Source organism: Rhipicephalus microplus, chromosome 6 (genome assembly GCF_043290135.1).
Source record: "Rhipicephalus microplus isolate Deutch F79 chromosome 6, USDA_Rmic, whole genome shotgun sequence".
Lineage (NCBI taxonomy): Eukaryota > Metazoa > Arthropoda > Arachnida > Ixodida > Ixodidae > Rhipicephalus > Rhipicephalus microplus.
Window position 1 is genome coordinate 53,769,913 of NC_134705.1, and position 24,024 is coordinate 53,793,936.

Here is a 24,024-nt window from a genome sequence, read left to right on the forward strand (position 1 = left end):
AATAGAGAAATGCTCAGAGTATAACCAACCACTATACATAGCCTTCATAGATTACGAGAAGGCGTTTGATTCAGTAGAAATATCAGCCGTCATGCAAACACTGCGGAATCAGGGCGTAGATGAAGTATATATAAACATTCTGGAAGAAATCTACAGGGGATCAACTGCTACCATAGTGCTTCATAGAGAAAGCAACAGAATACCAATCAAGAAGGGTGTAAGGCAGGGAGACACAATTTCCCCAATGCTATTTACCGCGTGCTTACAGGAGGTTTTCAGAAGCCTTGAATGGGAACAGTTAGGGATAAGAGTCAATGGAAAATACTTTAGTAACCTGCGCTTCGCCGATGACATTGCATTGCTGAGTAACTCGGGGGACGAATTGCAACTCATGATTACGGAGTTAGACAAGGAGAGCAGAAAAGTGGGTCTTAAAATTAATCTGCAGAAAACGAAAGTAATGTACAACAACCTCGGCAAAGAGCAGCGCTTCGAGATAGGTAATAGTGCACTTGAAGTTGTAAAAGACTATGTCTACTTAGGGCAGGTAATAACCGCAGAGCCGAACCACGAGATTGAAGTAACTAGAAGAATAAGAATGGGGTGGAGCACATTCGGCAAGCACTCTCAAATTATGACAGGTAGATTGCCACTATCCCTCAAGAGGAAGGTATATAACAGCTGTACCTTGCCGGTACTTAGCTACGGAGCAGAAACCTGGAGACTTACAAAGAGGGTTCAGCTTAAATTGAGGACGACGCAGCGAGCAATGGAAAGAAAAATGGTAGGTGTAACCTTAAGAGACAAGAAGAGAGCAGAGTGGATTAGGGAACAAACGGGGGTTAAGGATATCATAGCTGAAATCAAGAAGAAGAAATGGACATTGGCAGGGCATGTAGCGCGTAGACAGGATAACCGCTGGTCATTAAGGGTGACTGACTGGATTCCCAGAGAAGGGAAGCGGGTTAGGGGGAGACAGAAGGTTAGGTGGGCAGATGAGATTAAGAAGTTTGCGGGTATAAATTGGAAGCAGCAAGCACAGGACCGGGTTAACTGGCGGAACGTGGGAGAGGCCTTTGTCCTGCAGTGGACGTAGTCAGGCTGATGATGATGATGATGATGATCCTTCGGCTGACTGGTCCCACAACTCCTTCGTCTCTCCTTATGTTCCTGTTCCGAGACGGCGTATTATATCGCTACAGCATGCATCCTGACGGACCTGAGCTGCTACTGGTCATACCCCAACATATGCGTCAGACTGTCCTCGCGCAGTTACATGGCATTCCAATGGCTGGTCACTTAGGAGTATCAAGAACTTATGACCGTGTTCGACGTCGCTTCTTCTGGCCTGGTATGTACTGATTATTCCATCGTTACGTCGCTTCTTTTAAATCCTGTCAACACCGCGAAACGCAAACAACGCTTCCGGGGGGACCCCTTTTATAGAGAAGGTCTTGGCATACTTGGACCTTTCCCTTTATTCGTCAGTGGGAACAAGTGAATAGCAGTCACCATGAACTACACCGCTCGGTATGCCATCCCGCGGGCCCTTCCTACCTGTTGTGCAACCTACGTCGCCGCCTTGCTCCTAGAAGACGTCATATTCACTATGGCGCCCCTCGACAACTACTTACCAATCGGAGTCGCTACTTCCCATTCCAGGTTATACAAAACATATTGCATTCTTGCGCTACAAGACAGAAGTTCACAACAGCCTATCACACTCAAACAAACGGGATCAGAGAACGGCTAATTTGAACTATCACAGAAATGCTCGCCATGTACGTTTCCCCCGAACATTGTGACTGGGACATGGTCCTGCCATTCGTGACATTTGCCTATAATACGTAACGCATGATACAGCAGGTTTCTCGCCTTTTTTTCTCGTGTATGGACGAGAACCCACGCTACCTTTTGACACGCTGCTCCCAACCGTTACCCATACATCGGACTACACCCGCGCTGTTATCTCTAAAGATCTACAGGCACGTGAAATTGCTCGCCTGCGTCTTAGTGATTCGCAACACTGCCAACGAATGCTTTACAATGCCTACCAGCGCGATGTCAACTTCCAGCGTGGTGATACGGTCCTTCTCAGCACGCCATCACGGTGAGTTGGCCTTTGCGAAAAGCTGACTTCGCCATAATTGGGTCTGTACAGTCAGTGTTGCGCGCCATGTTACCGGTGTAACCTATGAAATTGAACCATTTCACAGCACCAGCGCCCGCTCGTGTTTTGACGTTGTGCACGTCTCTCAGCGGAAGCGATACCACTCGGACCAACCGAGCACCGAGACGGTGCCTTCGCTGCCGGGGGGTGATGCTACGTAGCACCACGGATAACTCGAAACTCGATAAGGATGAGGACGATGTAAAAGCTCTCGTGCAGACTGGGTCCCATCTTGTATACCTGCTTGTTTTCTCAATAGTAAACATATTTCTCCGACGCCTTTTCCCCGTAACAATCTCATGTTTGAAATCAAGAAGAGAAAATGGACATAGGCCCGGCATGTAGCGCGTACACAGGATAACCGCTGGTCATTAAGGATAACCAGCGCTACACTGGGCCCATAAACAGGCATGGCGCTGGACTCTGGTACTCAGTGGCGCTGGTTTTTGCAATAGGAAAACAATTTGTTCAACCTTTTTAAGATGTCTGCTGCTACACAAATAGCAACTGTGAAGACAACGAGCCAATAGCGTCTTTTGCTGATTTTTAAACATTATTAAACTCAATTTTTAACACACACACACACACCCACACACACACACAAACACACATATGTATATATACATATATGTATGGATGTATGTATGTATGTATGTATGTATCTCAAATCATAAAACATACGAGGAAACCTAGCATGCGAATCCTCTAATGTGGTAGACCTACTCGAATGCAACGTGTGTAGTACGCAGTACATCAGACAACCAGAAACACCATTTAGGATTCTCTTCAATAATCACAGAGCCCATGCGAAATCAGCCCCTATCTACCCCTATCAAAACATCTTAAACTTCCCGACCATGCATTGGACAAACTATGAGTAACGCTCTTAGAGACGGAATTTCAATCAAACCGAAAACGTGAACAAGAGTCATACCTTTTCCATCGATTTAACACCCTTGATAGAGGAATGAATGAGAATCCTTGTACACTTGCAGCAATTAAAGCGTTAAAAACAATAACGGAAATAATGAAATTAGTAACTGAGTTCATGGCACTGCAGCTGCGAAGGGTACTGGACAACTCAAAACAATTTCAAGTGTAACTACTCTTCCTAAGTACAGCTGTCGTCTGTTTTTACTTTACTACCCAATCAATTGTGCCAAGCATGACACGCCCCATAGTAACCCTGTGCACTGTCGGGAGGCCCCCATTGCACGCGAAATCCATAAGCGGCCAAAGAATTTGCTTTGCGCCCGCTTACCAGCCTCTGCCGCAATACGTGGCACCCCTCTTTCTACGACGAAATGTCGACGGGGCGCTGAGTAGTTAAAGGCTTAAACTTCTTGAAAAAGCTCTTTTTGGCCCACACCGAACCGCCAGAGCCAGGAGGCCTGTTTGGTCGGGGATAATGCGTTAGTGAAAGGAAGCATACACAGACCGCAGACATCAGAAAGTTCAAAGGGAGAAAGGGGAGAAAGATGAAGGGGGAAGTGGAAGGAAGAGAGGAAGGAGGGTGCCCGGGGGGAGTTCACCTTATTCTTTTTTCTCTTTTTCCCTCTTTCTTTCTGATTTGAGATTGTATAAAACCAGAGCACCAACAAACTGTACCTTCAATCCTGATGAAGGCCGCACTCTAGGCCGATACGTCGAAATAAACCACGTTGTGACCGCCCACGGAGGATCCACTTGACTATATATATATATATATATATATATATATATATATATATATATATATATATATATATATATATATATATATATATATATATATATATATATATATATATATATATAAAAATATATATATGGGTGTCGCTTTGATTGCCGAAACCCTCAAGAAAGCACTCGGTCGTGGAGATCTTGAAGCTACAACGGGGTGGTTGACTCAACCAGCAGCTCCCGTTAATATACGTTCAACACAACAAGACACCCATGAGAAGACTTCTGCATATCAACATACACCAGGAGCCCCACACCCACCCAATACCACAGATGAGTTCCCGACGATCAACGAAACTGTGACTCCCGCGAGCCTCAAGCACCCCCTCATCATCATCAACAGCGCACCACTACTAGGGGGCAAGTCTGCAGAACAGCCAACACGCGTCCCTCCATTGCGGATGTCGAGACCAGAAGCACTACACGACAGCACCACTACACCACTCCTCAAAGGGAAGCCTGCCGAACTACGGAACCGCGTCCCCCTATTACGGACCCCGGAACTGCCAACGAACACGTTCGCCGGGAGCCCAACGCCGAAATTCTCCCCACAACGACGAAGGCCTGCCGGACATAACTACAACCTGCGCACCTCATCAGTGCCATCCCCGCACCCAAAAGAAGATTGACTTCTGAAATGTAAGTCCAGCTCATCACTTCCCAGTTGCAGTGCCACTTTCCTTAAAGTACGAAAACTTGCTGACAAACGAATTAGACATGAAATGCATAAATCAACATTGCAAGTGTACCTTCGTGCTAGAATAGCCCCCAAGGGTATGACACTCTCCCTCACACCAGCCGCTACAAATCTAGATAAACACGACCAAATAACATGGAAAAACGTCCTCCTTGAGGCATCTCTTAAATTAACAGAAATTGCTCTTAATCATAGTGACAAGCAGGTAAAGAAACTGGTCGCTATGACCAACACCATTCTCCGCCACAACACTTTATCGAACGAAGAAATCACGCGATTAACAGAATTTGAGCAGAATAAATACCAAGCCATCAGGACCACAAAAATTCATAAACTCGAAAGAGACCATGTGCCCAAACCCGCGTTCCCTGATACAGTGCCTTATCATTACAACACCACCACCCAGGAAAACACTAATGGTACAAACGAGCACCCATCTAGGAACACACCGTGTGACACTGTGGTTGTAAACTTATCGGACACGAGCTTGTCACCTGACGAAGTAAAACTGCTATCTAAGGGACTAAGCTTCTGCCCGACCACAAAATTTTTCGATGAATTCCACTTACTCCGAGACCTCGACAACTTCGCTCGAAGCTTAAGGTTGCGCGAATATTTCTTGGATAGGCCTTCTAACCACGAAACAATTCACCGCCGTAAATCAAATGATTGGACACCGAACAGTAATCGAGACAAGTGCTTGGACCTTTATATCACCGCAGTACACAAAGATATAGTACACGAATACCACAGACAGAAAGGAAACCGAGAAAACTTGACCAAATCTGAAAAAATAAGTATGAAAAATTTGGCGTCTAGGACAGACATAACAATAAAACTCGCTGACAAAGGAGGAGCAATTGTAGTCCTTAATACAACCGACTACCTACAAGAAGCATACCGCCAACTAGACGACTCAAGATTTTACGAACGCCTCCCAGGTGATCCGACAGACGAATACAAACGTATCGTATCAACAGAACTAAAGAAACTGTTGGACGCAGAAAAGATAACCAACACTGACCACAAACTGATGCAAGCAGCATACCCTCGTCCAGGTAGCTTCTACATCCTCCCAAAAATTCATAAACCCGGTAACCCAGGTCGACCAATCATATCAGGCATCGGTACAATAACTGAACCCATATCAGGGTACGTGGACAAACTAATAAGCCACATTCCATGCACCCTCGCGTCGTACATAAAAGACACCACACATTTTCTTCGAGACATTGCGGGTATCTGTGTGCCGAAAAACTCGTACTTGGTTACTCTTGATGTCTCTTCATTATATACAAATATTCCTCACGATGACGGCATAGCTGCATTACAAAACATGTACACAAACCATAGACAATCTAACACCCCAGATTTCTCTGCCATTGCAACATTGACGAGGATGGTCCTCGAATTAAATTCATTCGAGTTTAACCAAGAGTATTTTCGACAAATCAGCGGGACCGCTATGGGCACCAAAATGGCACCTAATTATGCCAACATATTTATGGGAAAGCTAGAATCTGAATTTCTTGCACAAAGTTCCTTGAAACCAATGTTATACAGAAGATACATAGACGACATCTTTCTTATTTGGACCCACAGCGAGGACGAACTTCTCAGCTTTATAGACACTTACAATGCTGTACATCCGAACATACACTTCACACACACATACTCGCAAGTTACCGTAAATTTTCTTGATGTTACCATAACGATAGAAGAAGAGAAGCTCTCTACAACCCTATATCGCAAGCCAACGGATCGACAACAATACCTTCATTACCAAAGCGATCACCCACGCCACTGTAAAAACAGTATTCCATACAGCCAGGCTCACCGGTTTAAGCGAATCTGCTCTAGAGACGCTGACTTTGACACGAGCTCACAGAGGCTAAAACTTATGCTCGAGCAACAAAAATACCCCCCACATGTAATTAATGACGCTGTTCAAAAAGCGAAAAAACTAAAGCGTGAAGACTTACTTATGAAGCGACCACCACGAGAAGACCCACAACGAACAAACCTCTGCTTGACTTACAGCACAAACTTACCCAATGTAAACAAAATCCTTAAACGACATTACAACATTCTGGAACAAAGTGAACGTCTGAAACGCGTATTCCCATCTGCTCCAGGCGTCGTTTACCGGCGACCACGTAACCTCAAAGACACCCTTGTCCACTCACAAATTAACACATCACCCCCCAATAATTCATGCCGCCCTTGCTTAAAGCCACGATGTCTTGTATGTAAGGCGATGCGAGAAACAGACAAAGCAACCAGCACGCAATCCAAGTTTTCGATTAACATACGAGGAAACCTAACATGCGATTCTTCTAATGTGGTGTACCTACTCGAATGCAACGTGTGTGGTATGCAGTACATCGGACAAACAGAAACACCATTCAGGATTCGCTTCAATAATCACAGAGCCCATGCGAAATCAGCCCCAAGTCTACCTCTATCAAAACATCTCAATCTTCCCGACCATGCATTCGACAAACTATCAGTAACGCTCTTAGAGACGGGATTTAAATCAAATCGAGAACGTGAACAACGAGAGTCATACCTTATCCACCGATTTAACACCCTCGATAGAGGAATAAATGAGAATCCTGGTACACTTGCAGCAATTAAAGCATTAGAAAACAATAACGGCAACAATGAAAATAGTAACTGAGTTCACGGCACTGCAGCTGCGAAGGGCACTGGACAACCTAAAACAATTCCAAGTGTAACTACTCTTCCTAAGTGCAGCTGTCGTCTGTTTTCTGTTTTATTTTACTACCCAATCAATTGTGCCATGCACGACAAGCCCAACAGCAACCATGTGCACAGCCGGGAGGCCCCCACGACACGCGTAATTTAGAAGCGGGCCAGGAATTCGCATTGCACGCGCTTGCACAGCCTACTGCAATACGGGGCACCCCTATTTTTACGACGAAATGTTGACAGGGCGCGAAGTAGTTAAAGGCTTAGAACTTCCTAAAATGCCCGCTGACCAGCCTCTGCCACAATACGCGGCCCCCGTCCTTTTACGACGAATTGTTTACGGGACCCCGAGTAGTTAAAGGCTTAGAATTCCTGAAAAGCTCTTTTTTGCCCCACACCGAACCGCCAGTGCCAGGAGGGGCCGTCTGATCGGGAGGATTGCGCTAGTGAACGGAAACATACACAGACCGCTGACATCAGAAAGGTGAAGGGGAGAGGGGGGAGAGAGATGGGGGGGAGTGGAGGGAAAAGTGGAAGGGGGGCACCCGAGGGGCGTTCACCGTATATTATTTTTCTCTTTTTTTCTTTTTTTTCTTTCCTTTTCTTTTTTCTTTCCTTTTTTTCCTCTTTCCTTGCCCTCTGATTTGAGATTGTATAAAGCTGAGCACCGACAAACTGTATCTTTATTCCTGATGAAGGCCAGACTCTAGGCCGAAACGTCGAAATAAACCACGTTGTGACCGCTCACGGAGGATCTACTAGACTATATATATATATATATATATATATATGTGTGTGTGTGTGTGTGTGTGTGTGTGTGTGTGTGTGTGTGTGTGTGTGTATGTATGTATTTTCTCTCGTGCCTGTGTCGAAAACACGCAATTGTTCTATCGCACATCACGTCGTGTCACTAGTGGTGGAGCGTGCCGTGATTGCCGCATCCTCTTTTCTACCGGGCAAACCTGGAGCTGCGCTCTGGTAGGTGGCTGTGCTTTCCAACAAGAGTCATGGCGCGAAATGACGCGCCCTTTGCCGCCTCCGTTGCGCCCGCTCAGCCTGGTGGGTTTCACTACATTGTGAATACTTTGCGACAATACCCTCCAGTGTTTTCTCGCCTTTACAGGGAGGGCGTCTAAGAATGGCTCGACAGTTACGACCGAAACAGTGCTGGCAATTATTGGAACGAGACACACAACATGCGCTAGGTTCTCTTCTAAATCAAGAAATTCGCTAAGCGTAGTACTATAACCACATACCAAATCAGGTATATAACCACATGCCTGATTGGTTAGAATTCACAGTGAAGCTGCGTTGAATACTCTGCACGTCTGCCGGATGCTCTGAGGTGGCGAAACAGAAGTTCGCTAGCCGAATAGGGGCCCAACTAATCGTATGCCTCATAAATTGAAGACGTTCTAGCTCTCCGCCGCCGTGCTCCAAGTGGCATGCTGGAGGCCGATCATATTTGTCATGTACTAAGAGGCATCAACTCCGTCGCTTTCAATGTTCCTGTCATGCAGAGCCCGACAACAGTTCAGGACATCGATACGACCTGCCAGCGCCTTGACGAGCTCTACTCAACGCGCCACTTTCACGGCCTCTTGAAACGCTCACCTTACTGCATAGCATGAACAACATGCTATCATTCACACCACAATGAGATAGGAATTTCACAGCCTTGCTTTTCCCAGCACAACTACTTCATCCGTCCTCTCTCCCCCTCCTAACCTGCGGAAAGTGATCATGGATGAACTGGTGTTGATGAAGAGCGTTCCACGTACCCCGTCTCCTGCGCCCTTCCATGCGCCTTCATATGCCGGCCGTCGTCTCACGGCCTCCTGTACCAACTCCACCTGTACCTGAAGACGTAGTGTACGACCATTCGGCCGTGATGGCAACCAAGCCACCAGTACAATCATGGTTATCTACGTGGTGCCCTACGCACCCCGTCTGGTTTTATACTATGGCATACGAGGACATATCTCCCGCTCTTGTCACAGGCGCCAGCGAGATGCACAACGAGGCTATTGTTCCTGGGAGAGCTACCCATCTCAGAGGCCCCACATTTAGGTTCCCTCTCCCTACATTCTTTCTGCATGACGCTCGCCTTCACCTCCTTTGTCCCATGGTGGTCCTCATCCTGCGCGATCACCCCGCTGTTGTTCACCGCTGCCATTCCCCCGTGAAAATTCTCTTCACGTTCTGCCCCGATGACGCTCAGCAGCTAGTCTGAAAACTAGAAGCTGCTGCTTTTGGTGGAGAAACTGCACGTCGGAGAAATGTGATAATTCCTTTTCCGTGCCTTGCGAATTTACTGACTGTTTGTGTAGAAGGTACTTCTGTTGGCACCCTTGTGGACAAAAGAGCCGCCATTTCGTTCATTGACCGCGAACTATGTCACGGTCAACGAATAGTGAAAATGCCGTATATTGGTCCGGCGTTATGTGGTGCTGAAGAAAATCTAATTGACCCTATCGGACAGTGCACTGCTCGTGCTCTGATCGACAGAATTTGCCACCGCATGCAACTTGCTGTGCTTTATTCGTGTGCTCATTCAGGTGTATTAGGCTGAGACTTCCTGTCAGATGCTTCAACTGTCAATTTGTGTGGTCCACCCGCTAATAGCAATACAGACACTGAGAATTATAGTGTTAACAATTACTCGTTGCCTCACATTGTCGAAGCTACAGATTTGTACTGCCTCCAGCCCTAAAACACATTCTCACTATCATGCCCAACGATACTATAAAAGATGACACAGTGGTTAGACCTAATAAGCACTGCATTTTTCAAGGAACCGCCATAGTCTGTTGTTTAGGGCAGTTTTCACGAGGAAATGCCAGTTTCACTGCCTACAGCATGACAAAAGAGTGACCACTACTTCTACAGAGGTCCACTGTGGCCAGCCTCATCGACAAAGCACCGGTATGTGCAATCACATTATCATCTAAATCGTCAGTTGCTAAGTGTATGCCCTCAGAAGGCTCACTTATTGCGCTAAAAGCCAATTTGAGTTCAGATCTGACTCCAACAGAAACTCAAGACTTATTGGCCATTTTAACAAAACACCAAAGTGTTTTTCACGTTGTCCGGATAGCTGGCGACAAACTACAGCGCCCTCTCAACGCATTGACACAGACAGGTCTCGTATCATTCGCCGTGATCCTTGCCGTGTGTCGTCTTCAGAACGCAAGGTTATGGAGGAACAAGTCAATGACATACTTGCACGCAACGTTATCAGGCCTTCAGCTAGCTCTTGAAATTCTTCGGTGGTCCTAGTCAAGAAAAAGGATGAATGAGTGCAATTTAGCGTTGACTACGTGGCAGTAACCAAAATTACCCGGTAGGATGTATGTCCTATGCCTCTGATTGATGATGCCCTTGACGTTTTACAGGGTGCAAAATACTTTTCAAGCCTCTAATTGCAATCTGTCTTTTTCCACATCCCGATGAGTGAGTCTAATAAAGAGAACAAAGAATTTTATACTCCTGCTGGCGAATGCAATGCAAGTGTTTTTTTAGCTCTGCAACGCCTGTCATCCTGCGCTGTCCTCCTGCAGTGTGACCAGGCTTCGCAAGGTCTATTCGTCGCTTATGCGAGTCATACTATCTTTGCAGCGGAACAGAATTACAGCATCACTGAAAAAGATTGTGTGATATGGCATAATTCGTGCAAAAGTTTCAGCCCTACTTGTGATGGCACCGTTTTACGATCGTGACGGACCTTCAGGTTCTTTGTCGGTTGTCGTCACATACCGGTCAGAGAGAAAATGTCAAGGTGCCGACGCTTTGTCACGCTGTCCGCTTTTGCAAAACAACTATGGCGCATTAAGTCCTGTGCGGCACCTCTCAGCCAAGAGGCCACGCAGATTGCCAATTTTAGTCCTGTCGAGTCCACTGCACCGGATGACTTACTTCATTCAACAGACCTCGCCTCACTCTCACGTGCAGACACATACTGCCGTTTAAATCATCCATCGGCTCACTAGCTTAACCCGTGCTCCCAACAGTCACTTATGACGACACCTCACGCGTTTCAAGTTTCGCAATGAAGTGCTACTTCTGAAAACGTACCATCCTCTAGGTAGCCGAGGGGTCCCGGCCATACCTCACTCACTTCGACTCCAAACTTTAGCAGCCTTTCATGATGACCAAAGGGCGGGCCACTTATGTTTTCACAAAACCAACAATCACATCAAGACTCAGTGCTTCTGGTCTGGTATCTCTACTAGTGTTTATAACTACGTCGATCCTTGTTCCTCCTTTAGGCACCGAAAACGTTTCACATCTCTTCCCGCCAGCCTTATACAACCTCTTCCGTATATTTTAATGTTATACTCGTTCCAATACCTCTTGTGTTCACTCTCAGAAACTGAATAAGGTGTTGTTTATCATTAGGTACATGACTGGAACTGGTGTGTTTCGTTCTGTAAGCTTCGCGCGGTGATTTTAACAGCGATGCTCTTACATGGTTCTTTACCACGCCAAATTGTTTATTTTTCGTACGTCTCGGGATACTTTTACCATTTTGAAAAATAATGCAGCATGAACTGTCACAGCATACTAAATATTTACAGAAATCAACATACAAAATCTATGACAAAACTAGGCCCTAAGACATATAGAACTTCACCGGAAACGTCCCCTTGGAAACTTTCTGTTTAGCGTGTCTCTCAGTGTTTTTTTTTGTTGTTGCTGGCCGCGGCTGCTTCTGTTTCGATGTTTCATTCGCATCTCTTCTAAGCGCTCGCAACTTGGGCACAGTTGTGTCGTACCGGGATGCAGTCTGCAAGCCTGAACTATTTTATATGCCAGTCAAAACGCAATTTTTCCTACCTATGGAGACTAGAACGTGCACGTGCATTGCAGTGATCGCGTCAGAAAAAGAGATTCCTGAAAGGAATGTCTAGTTTTGATCTGTCTATTTCATAAAAGGCATTGTGAAGCTCTGATTGATGTGTGGGGTTTAACGTCCCAAAACCACCATATGATTATGAGAGACGCCATAGTGGAGGGCACCGGAAATTTCGACAACCTGGGGTTCTTTAACGTGCACCCAAATCTGAGCACAGAACATTTGTACTGCAGGTCAGTAACGAAAGAGAGAGAGAGAAGGAATGTAGAAATGGTAGGGAGGTTAACTAGACTATGCGTCAAGTTTGCTACCCTACACATGGGGAGGGGGAGAGGGGAGTGACGAAAGGCTCCACATCGACAACCAGCAGGTACACACCAGCCTCTCCCAGGTCCGACGCGCCCACCTGACCAGGCTGTGTATTATATATAGAGAGCACTTCCATGAAACACGTCTGAGTGCTAATGGCTCCTTATTGGTATAAACAATGTTACGCATTCTGCAGAGACAACAGCTTTGCTCACAGCAACTGCCAGAGAACTTGCAATTCTCATCTTACGCAACTTCATCCGGTGCCACGGCACCCCCCCCCTCGCGAAAAATTTTGGGTTACGTGTCTTCTAGCCGAAGCTTTTGAAGCCTTGCTCGTTTAGTGCAACGTCGTTCACCTTTTGATGATTCCATATCACACACATATGAATGACTTAACCGATAGATTTACTTGAACTCTCAGGGCTATGCTGACAATGTATAAACGCATCAGGCCAGACCAACTCAGACACTGCCTTTCCTTTCGTGACGCATGCGTACAACAATGCTACGCAAGAGAATACAGGACTAGCACCGTTCATTATTTTATACGGACACAAACTTTCCGCATCCTTGACACCATTCTTCATGACACACCTGATGAAATTGAGTACAGTTCAACTTTCGACGTTGCCAGGTACGCAAAAGACTGCCGAAAGTTGGCCCGTTTCTTACGACGGAAGACAGAGGTCGCGAAAAGCATGACGACGACCAACGTGTTTGTCACGACGATTACTAACATCTTGCTGTTTTGACGACGAGGGTCATTGTTTGGCTTAGGTTCTCACAGGTTACTTCTGGACTATCGTCGTATATAATAACCCGGTATCATAATCCATACCGCAATCTTCCTCGAACTTTTCCCCTAAGAAAACAGGTTAAGTATTGGACACCGCCTGAAGAATTCTGCCATCTTGGCCGAGAAATCATGCATGTGTCCTGCACCAAGCGATATTTAGACCATACTATATTGGCAACGCCGTAGGTTAACGGGATGGCTTCGATATTATTCGGGAGCAAATCTGGTGAAGAGAGGGTGACGACAAAACTAGTGAGCACGCAAGCAAGCCTCTTTGTCAACAGCAGCAAGGACACCAGCTCGTGCTTGCCCAGATTCATGGTGCTTTTTACACCCACCGCTCTGAGGCGGTCTACTAGTTGTGAAGTCGCTCAACTTTCACTGAAGTGAACGCGCCAATAAACAACATCACACAGCTTTCTTTCAGGCGTTTAGTACTTGTGCTTTGTGGTAGTTGCGTAGTTGTGAAACCACTATTGTTATGAAGCTTTTTTTGCGCATTGTTTTGCTAAATTTTAGGGGTTTACACTATTGTTGCGCACAAGACCGTGTTGATCAATGGATCAAGAAAAAGGTCATTGCACTGCAGTTGGCTGACTCAAGCTGATGATGATAATTGTTATAATATGAAGGTGCCGGCGAGAGAAAGACAAGGCGGACAATTCTTTCTCGTTTCGAGTGCAAAACCAGCTGCTCGGTTGCCTTTTCTTCATAGTTCATGCTTCCACAGTATGTAATTGCACCAATGTTGTTGTGAGGTGCGGAAACAGTGGGTAATTAAGAGGAGTCTGCAGCCGCGGAATGAGAACCAATACTGCAGTTTCACTGAACTCGACCTTGCAGCTAGGTGTCGAGATACTCATGAAGTCGGCTGATTCTGCGCTGCAAATCCCAAATATCATCAATCTTTGCCTCTCTGATGCGGACAAAGTCAATCACTTGTTATGAGGGATGGCTAGGATACTTATTTTTACTTTATCGGTGTATACAAACTTTTCATGGCCAGTTAATTACGTGAACCGGTACTGTCGTATATTTGGCAAACTAAACATGGAGCGCATCAGTACCGAGTTTGATTGACCAAATATGAAGACTTGTGAGTTTTACGTGTCAAACGAAAAAGGGGATCCGTAAGATAAAGTGACCCAACATCTTCATTTAGTGGCGGTTCTGGAAGGACGATGAAAATTACCTAGTTTCTGTCTGCCTCGTGGGCGACATGGCAAAGCTCCTTGTTGGTGATGACGAGATAAAGGAATAGTACATGGAGAAAGATATATAATGTGGAGCACCCGCCATGCAGGAGCGACATAAAGAGGAGAGAAGATAGGTAAGATGGGGGATATAATTGGAGGAGTCCGAGAATGGGGCGCCACTCAGCGAGAGCTATACGACATCAGAAGATCGCGGAGGGCGGACCAGTCGTTGCCAGCTACGCTGCCGTCGGATATCGTGGGTGACAGTAACGTTCATTACGGAGTCCAGTGATCAAGTTTCGCGATTTAGGTAACACATATCCCAGATATACGGCGGCGGTGCCATTTTCCCACCAACCTGCTTGCGTCACGCTGTTTTGTCATGTTTTTGGCCGAAATCTGGGTCGTAGTCACGCTCAGCTAGATCGGCCACCACACCTTTTGCAATACTGTCCTAAACTATTCTATGTTCTTTGTTTCTTATTGTTTTTCTGTCTTTATTACTCTATCTTGATTTATTTCTGTCTATTTCTGGGTTTCGTTCCTTCACTCAATTTTACTGGCTCTTCATGTTTCTCTCGTTCTCTATTGTATAATAACGCAATAAATTGGTTTTCTGAAATACTTGTTCAGCTACCACGCCCTTACAGCTCAGTGGTTGTGACACTCACATTCGGACCGAAATCACCTTTTTTTTTCAGATGCTGCTTCGAAATGTTATCGTATTTCAATCATTTTTTCGCCAACCTGCCCATCCCCCGGTGGGCGTAGCCAGGTGACGCTGAGTTAACTAGCGTCTACCGTGAACAATATAAAGCTATTTCACTCACTCAATCCTTCCCTACACTCATCCTCATTCTTCCTTCCCTCCTCTTCACTTCCAAGAACAAAGTTTCGCTTATGGCTAGACTCGCTCTTGCTTTCCAAGTGATTGCCTCAGCGTTTCTCATATCATTACACTTTATGCACTCCCACCCTAATACCTCCATCCCGTACTGCCTTGCATTGCTCTTGTTCGCTCCGTGCACTCCCTCTAGTGTCTTCGCTTTCTGTCACTTCTGCTGTACCCGGTAGTGGAGCTTGCCTAATTCCTGTTGCGCGAAAACGTCTGGGTTCTCGCACTCATGGTGCTGACTTTCTCCAAACATCAAACAACCGCGCTGTATAAAGCGGAAGTTTGCGCTCAAGCTATATCACATGTCCTCCCTTCTGTCATACGCCACCCCAATCCTGCTTTGGAATGTGCAGAGTATGGTCACATTAAGCTAGAGCGATGACGCTTTCGCAATACTATGTTAGCCCATGCCTTGCACCTTCAGTGATTCTAACCTCTTACACAACCTTACGTTCTTTGGTGTGGTTGATTTAAACAAGGTAACGAAACCAATAGCTGCAGGAAAAAAAAGAAAGAAAATATGGGAATATTTTTTCGTGCCTATGGCAAAACCAAGTTTTTTTGTTGTTAACATTCATGTGGGCAATATTTGTATAGGAGACAATTTATTCTTGTAAAATATTACACGTAAACGTGCGTATATGTTAAACTAGGTAATTATTATTTGCTAACAAGAGTTAATAATTTACTTCCCATTAGTACAAAGTAAAGAGTATACACAAGCAAAACGGCTTTTTTGGTGCCTGTCGCTTCTCATTTTCATTCTTCTTCACCTCATTCTTTTGTTGTTCATGGCATTCAAACAACATGAAAGCCTTGCACGTATAACTATCGCGATAGAATCTCGCCAGCTGCAGGGTTCACGGGCCTTGGTTCCGGTCAATAAACCGCAATTTAAGTCGTTGCACGTGACCAGCCAATATGGAAGGGCTGTTGATGTCGAAAGGCAGCTTGCCAGCTGGAAGAACACGAAATCTCTGAAGTAGTGATGTCACAGCCAGGAAGATTTCGACGGTGGCCAAAATCTCGCCGGGGCAGGTGCGTTTTCCTGCAAAAAAAAAGGATTGACTGTAGAGAACAAGAATTTTACCTAGTGACGAGCTTCACAATTTCTCATAAAAAATAGACAGCTTCTGTTTTTCAAGCCCTATGAAATTTGCTGTAAATCCAAATTAACGAAAAAACTTGTAGAGCCATTTTGTACGTGACGGACACGTCTTTTCCGTAAGAACTATCTACTTTATTCTGACATTCTAAGAGTCAAAAATAGAGGGGGTTCACGCAGTGCACCGGAAGTACCAAAAGTGAAAGAGACAAAGAAGGAACAAAGAGACCAGCCTGTTGCTTGGAATGGTGTTCCGCAGGTTTTTATGACCACGGGGTGCGTGGTGGCAGCCGCGTCGCTACTTACTCATTAGGGTCCCAGTGATGGAGTTATGGCAGTGCTGGCAGCGCCAGCCTGGATATCAAAGCACTCATTTGAAAGGCGCTGCAGGCCAACATCACTTGATGCAGGCCAACGATGCAGGCCAACATCACAAAACCACAGTTGGCGGACTCTTAGGCTTCATCTTTGTGAATAGAAAGCCATAGCTAAATTCTCTTCGAATGCGTCCTTATTTCATTTCAATTCATTTATTGCATCCTTAAAGGCCTGAGGGCATTACATAAGATTCGAAATGCTCAAAAGTTCTTGGGTTTGACGTCGAAAGAATTGGCGGATCCCACGTACAGTAGGAGTCAATGATTTGCGATGCACGAATGACGAAGGTTGATGTGTCACTTTAAAATCAGCACAAGGTTACGAGGTGGAGGTAAATTATGGCGTACATGACTTTCGTGTCACGATTATCATGCTTGGATGTGTGGTTTGCCTTCGTCATCTATTCACGTCACTCGATACCAAATTTAGTATTTGTGCAGCTAGTTTGTACTTCATTAACGTCAAGTAACACCATATTCATTATATGGGGAGCTAGCGAAACAGCCGCGATCACATCATGGAGGGCCCAATATACTCCAACGCAACGTTGACGCGCGCGCACGCTGGGCACAGTGACGCTACTTTAGAAAAACGTGAGCACTGTATAGTCTGACTCCAGGCGCGACCAGCGTCCGTCGGCGCGGCCAGACGGCAACTGGCTCGAAATGCGACGTGCTTCATTTCGCGCTGATGCGTTGCACAGACAACACTGCGTCTTCCTCTTTTCGTTGCAGAGGGACGCCAGACGTGCTGAAACGCGCATGCGTCAAAGCAACGCAGCGCAGCGCGCGCCTTACGATCAATGTTGCCGAAGTTCGCTAAGAAATTCTTTGCATTTAAAACTCATCTCGGCACCAAGGTATTTTAGCCCCTTAGGGCTTACATATGATTAGGAAGGATATCTATCTATCTATCTATCTATCTATCTATTTATCTATCTATCTATCTGTCTATCTATTGTAGTGGGGAAGAAGGAGAGAGACAGTATCTAGTTGGAGCACCTGAAAGACGACTACGACAAAGAGCTGAGCTCGTGACAGTGACTGACGCCTCTTGAACCAGGCAGTTGGTTTTATTCAATAAACCCCCTTATAATTTGGTGGAAGTGCTGGGTAGTCTTCGAAGCTGGAACTACGAAGTGGCACCATACCTGCAGTGCCAGCAATACCGGAAGAACCCTCCAACCAAGGTACCTCGCAAGTTCCCGCCTCTACATGTCCCGGCGTGTGGCCACTGCGTCACCCACCGATCTTCAGCGGCACTGACGGCCAAGACGTTGAGGAGTGGCTGGCTACTTACCACAAGGTGAGCGCAGCGAACAAGTGGGACGATGCGGCTAAGCTGACCTATGTAAGCTTTTACTTGTCCGGCGTTGCTAGTCTCTGGTTGCGCAATCACGAAGCCGACATTGCCAGCTGGGATTCATTCAAGGCCTCCTTTTCGCAAGCCTTCGACCGCCCTGTTGTGCGCAAACTCCGCGCAGAGCAACGACTTTGTGAGCACGCTCAACAGCCAGAAGAGACCTTTACCAGCTACATTGAAGGCGTTGTTGAGTTGTGCAAGCGGGTAAACCCAGCGACGCTCGAAGCCGACAAAATCAAACAAATCCTCAAAGGCATATGCGATGACGCATTTCAAATGTTGTTAGCCAAGGACGCACTAACCATTACCGAACTCGTCAGCTTGTGCCAGAGTTTTGACGAATTGCGCAAGCCACGCGCCCAAACACGGCGCTCTCTGGAACAACGTCATTCGATCGCGGATATGACTCTCGGAGACCAAAACGACATGTTGGCTCACATAAAGCAGTTCGTGCGTGAGGAGGTCGCTCGGCAGCTCTCCATTTTATCGAGCACGCCCAAGCCAGCAAAAACGCATCCTTTGGCCCCAGATCATCTGGCCCCGGCCATAAGGCACGTCATACAAGATGAGGTAGCGGACGCTTTGCCTTTCGCTCGTTCACCACCTCTGGAGGCCGCACCCTTGACGTATGCGCAAGTCGTTGCAGCCAGAGCACCTCGACAGCCCACTTATGCTACCTCACCGATCCCTGTTCAGCCATCACCAGTTCCGTTCAACCGGCCGATTGCAGTGTTTCCGAATCCGTGGCGCACCGCAGACAACCGCACGATTTGCTATTTTTGCGGTTACGCAGGACATGTGGCTCGCTTGTGCTACCGCCGTCCTCTCGTTCAGAGCGACAACATGCAAAGAATGTCGCACGACTCTCGGCGCTTTAACAACATGGCACGTCAACAAGGATCCTCTTCACCCGACCGCCTTCCCTCAGTCAGTCACCGATCTCCATCTCCCCGACGTCGCTCCCTGTCGCCAATGCGCCGTCGACCCTGCCCTTCAGACGCGGAAAACTAGATGCCACAGTTCCGGAGGCATGAACTGCGTCGTCGTCGAAAGAATCAAGTCCTCGCATTTCTCCGACAAACCTCATCGACGTTTTCGTGGATGGTTACCGTACCGTTGCGCTTGTGGACACTGGTGCTGCCGTTTCAGTAATTAATTTAAAACTTTGCCGCCTGCTTCGGAAGGTTACCACGACGCCAAAGGGGTTGTCCCTCCGTACTGCCAGTGCACCCCATATTCGACCATCAGCTGCCTGTACCGCCCGCGTTCTCATCAAAGATGTTTTTGTATACCGTTGAATTTCTTGTACTACAGGCGTGTTCTCATTATGTGATCCTCGGCTGGGATTTTCTGTCTCGTAATCTTGCGGTTATCGACTGTGCTCGTGCTGAAGTGGCCTTCTCTGCGTTGTGTGCCTCGTCTCCAGAATTTCCGTCGAACAAGCTGTTTGTCGCTGACGACATCGACATACCACCGACTAGCGCAGCCTTTGTTTCCGTATCTTGTGCCGATGTGTCTAAGCCTGCAGTGTTGTTTACGCCTTCCCAAACATTCCAAAGTCGCAAGAGCCTCGCGTTGCCGTTCGCAGTTCTAGATATTTCGGCGGGCACTACCAAGTTGTTTGTCACAAAGCCCTTGCCGTCTCCCACAACCTTGCGTCGCGGAGAATGTATTGAAACATTCCAAGACTTAGACGTTTCCTCCATCTTCGACCTCGACGTTGAAAGTGATTTGCAGCCTAATGCATTGACGCCATCTGCCCATTCAGTTGTCCACAAAAATAATAATTTGTTTGACCCTTCAATTGATGGCGAACTTGAAGAACCACACTACGAAAAGCTTCTAGAACTTCTTCACCAGTTTCACGGCTCGTTCGATTGCCAGCAGACGCCCTTAGGCCGAACGCACACCGTTGTGCATCAGATTAAGACCGGCTCCCAAGCGCCTCTGCAGCAGCGTCCCTACCGTGTATCTCCTGTGGAGCGTCGTGTAATCACCGAGCAAGTGGCCGACAAGCTTCAACGTGGCGTCATTCGGCCGTCCAGCAGTCCCTGGTCTTCACCTGTGGTACTTGTCAGGAAAAAAGACGGCTCGATTCGCTTTTGCGTCGATTACCGCCGTTTAAAGAAAGTCACGATTAAAGACGTATACCCTTTGCCGCGCATCGATGATGCCCTGGACTGCTTGCAAGGCGCTGAATTCTTCTCATCGCTTTACCTACGGTCCGGTTATTGGCAGGTTCCCATAGCACTATCAGATCATCCAAAAACTGATTTTGTGACGCCCGATGGGCTATACGAATTTAATGTAATGCCCTTCGCCCTTTGTAATGTGCCAGCCACATTCGAAAGGATGATGGATAGCGTCTTGCGTGGGCTAAAATAGAAGACATGTCCATGCTACTTGGATGATGTCATTGTTTACTTCCCTGATTTCCACAGCCATCTCCAACGTCTCAGCGAAGTCTTGAGCTGCCTCACGAGCGCAGGCCTTCAACTAAACATCAAGAAGTGCCACTTTGGAGCTCGGAAGCTCACAATACTTGGTCACGTTGTCTCAAAAGAGGGCGTCCTCCCAGACTCAGAGAATCTTCGTGCTGTCGCTGAGTTCCCGAAGCCTACGACTGTGAAAGCGCTTCGCAGCTTTGTCGGACTATGTTCTTACTTTCGCCGCTTTGTGAAGAACTTCGCTTCGATAATCGCACCACTGACACAGCTGATCTCTGGCGATGGACACCTCTCTGATTGGTCGCCAGCATGCGATGATGCTTTTGCAACATTACGCCATCTCCTTACTACACCACCTATTTTACGCCAATTCGACCCTACTGCTCCAACCGAGGTGCACACGGATGCCAGTGGCATAGGACTTGGCGCTGTCCTTGCTCAACGCAAACCTGGCTTCTCGCAGTATGTAGTTGCGTATGCCAGTCGCACCCTAACAAAGGCAGAGCACAAATACTAGGTTTCCGAAATGGAATGTTTGGCCATTGTTTGTGCATTACGAAAATTTCGTCCTTACTTATATGGACGCCCATACAATGTAGAGACAGATCACCATTCACTCTGTTGGCTCGCTTCATTGAAGGATCCTTCGGGCCGGCTTGGACGTTGGGCGCTACGTTTACAGGAATTTGATATTCCCGTCATTTACCGCTCAGGCCGCAAGCACACCGACGCAGATGCTCTTTCTCGCTCGCCCCTTCCTTCAGCCATTGCACCTGTTTCCTTCGCTGAAGCTACCATCGGCAGCATCGATATCGCTGACATGCCTTCGGAACAACGCAAGGACCCTTGGATAGCCTCGCCCATTGACGTTCTCTCCTCGTCTTCGGTGACACCGCGCCAGCGTCTACCTTGTGCACTACGTCGGCAAATTCCCCATTATGCAATACGGGATGCCATGTTGTACCGTCGCAACTATCAGCTGGATGGTAGGAAATGGCTTCTTGTTATACCTCGTTATTTGCGTCCAACATGAGCGCGTACTTCTACGCAGACCCTCAAAACGCGCACGCTGGCGTTTTGAAAACACAGACCAGCTTCGTCAGTGATTTTTCTGGCGTGGAATGTACTCGTACGTTCGCAAGTACATACGCTCCTGCACTGAGTGTCAGCGACGGAAAACAACTTGTCATGCCTCTGGCGAATTAAAACCATTGCCGTGTCCAGCTCGGCCGTTTGATAGAATTGGCATCGACCTCTACGGCCCTCTACCTTGTACTCCTGCGGGAAATCGCTGGATTATTGTGGCCGTTGACCACCTAACCCGTTACGCTGAAACCGCCACTTTGCCAGCCGCTGCTGCTCGTGATGTCACCTTGTTCATCTTGCGTAGCTTTGTCCTTCGCCATGGCGCGCCACGTGAGCTGCTTAGCGACCGTGGGCGTGAGTTTCTGTCGCAAGTCGTCCAGAAGCTTCTCAGTGAGTGCAATATTATTCATCGCACCACTACAAGCTATTACCCACAGACAAACGGTTTGACAGAGCGCTTTAACCACACGCTCGGTAATATGCTTTCTATGTACATATCCTCCGACCATTCTAACTGGGACTTGGTGCTCCCTTTTGTGACGTATGCGTGTAATACGGCCACGCAAGCAACTACTGGGTTTTCACCTTTTTTTCTACTGTACGGACGTGAGCCCTCTTCTACGCTTGACACGATACATACTTACCGCCCAGATGCTTCAGAATACCGCCCAGCCTCCGAACTTGATCAGTGTACCGAAGAGTGCCTCCAATTAGCGCGCTCATTTACGTCCATTGCACAAAGTCTCCAAAAAGAACGACTCGACCAAGACAAGTCTGCTCACAGCTTCCCCGTAGGCTCATTTGTATGACTTTCGGTTACATTCCAGTCCCCCGGCCTCTCCCGAAAGTTTGCACCCATGTACGATGGTCCGTACCGCATCGTTCAATGCACGTCACCGGTCAACTACGTCGTCGATCAAGTGACACCTGCCGAGGACAGACGATGCCGTGGTCGTGAGACAGTCCACATCAGCCGCTTAAAACCTTACTATTATCCCCTTGTGCTTGCTTCGCCGTGAGTCGCCAGGATGGCTCCTCGTCACCACCGGGGCAAATGTAGTGGGGAAGAAGGAGAGAGACAGTATCTAGTTGGAGCACCTTAAAGACGACTACGACGAAGAGCTGAGCTCGTGACAGTGACTGACGCCTCTTGAACCAGGCAGTTGAGTTTATTCAATAAACCCCCCTTATACTATCTATCTATCTATCTATCTATCTATCTATCTATCTATCTATCTATCTATCTATCTATCTATCTATCTATCTATCTATCTGTCTGTCTGTCTGTCTGTCTGTCTGTCTGTCCGTCTGTCTTGTAGGTGCCTACTACATATGGGTGCTCTCGTTATCACGCCCTAAACTTGAGGGATACAAAAGTTATTATGAAGAGGTAACTTGGTTTGTCGAATACGAATCGTTGGGGTGCTATGCCAAATAATGCGAGTTTCTCGAGCAGCACAGCGGCCATCGACCGTGACATGAAGACAGTGCGGAGCGCGTGATAGCAGCGTCAATGAAAGTGTGTGCTATAACGCACGTGTCGTTGAAAACGCATGTGCGACATTTGCGCCAGTTGACAAAAATACACCGCGTAATCTTCTAGCTTCTTCAAGCTTTTGAAGGCGGTTGTCTACTTATCTGGTTGGCCTGCTTCGAAGTGAAGACCGCATCAGCTCTATCTTAATTTTGATTATACTGATGAACTAAGACATATTTACTATTACTCTAAACTGTTTTGCACTCATGGATAAGTTTTCAAATAAAATTCAATAATCTCGGGCGCAATGACTAAGGTCACGATCAGTATGAAGCTAATAAACGTAGTGCCGATTAGCACACTGCTAATCATAACATTATTAAGGGTCAGTTATCACTTTTACTGACCCCACATGAATAACGTCGCGTGATATTTAGGGTTTAGTTAGTTCCTAAACTAGCATGTCTTTTTATCCTGGTGGTAGCTTTACATGGCTTCAATAAAGTGGTCTTCTCAATAGTGGCGTAATTACGTCGGCCTTACATGTAGGCCCGAGTGCTCAGATTCGGCTGCACGTAGAAAACCCGAGGTGGTAAGACTTCCGGAGCCCTCCACTACGGCGTCTCTAATAATCATATGGTGGTTTCGTGACTTTAAACGTCACATATCAATTAATTGAATCAATCAAGGTCAGCTTTACCACGACTTGGTGTAGTAAACATGGTCATTGCATGTCCTAGCCTAAGTCGCCAAGTATACCGCCCAGCAAAATAGCTAATTAGCCGGGTGCATGTAGTCGAGTGGTAGCAGATGA

The 24,024-nt window shown here is 46.9% G+C and overlaps 1 protein-coding gene across 1 annotated transcript in view; it reads right to left on the bottom strand.

Moving 5' to 3' along the window:
- Positions 1-16,104: 16,104 nt before the first annotated feature.
- LOC119168129 (cytochrome P450 2C23) overlaps positions 16,105-24,024 on the bottom strand; it is a 94,223-nt gene continuing 86,303 nt past the window's right edge. Inside the window, exon 9 of the mRNA XM_037419540.2 lies at positions 16,105-16,403. Coding sequence (XP_037275437.2) covers positions 16,216-16,403 — 188 coding nt within the window. The 3' untranslated portion in view covers positions 16,105-16,215. The remainder of the gene's footprint in view (positions 16,404-24,024) is intronic.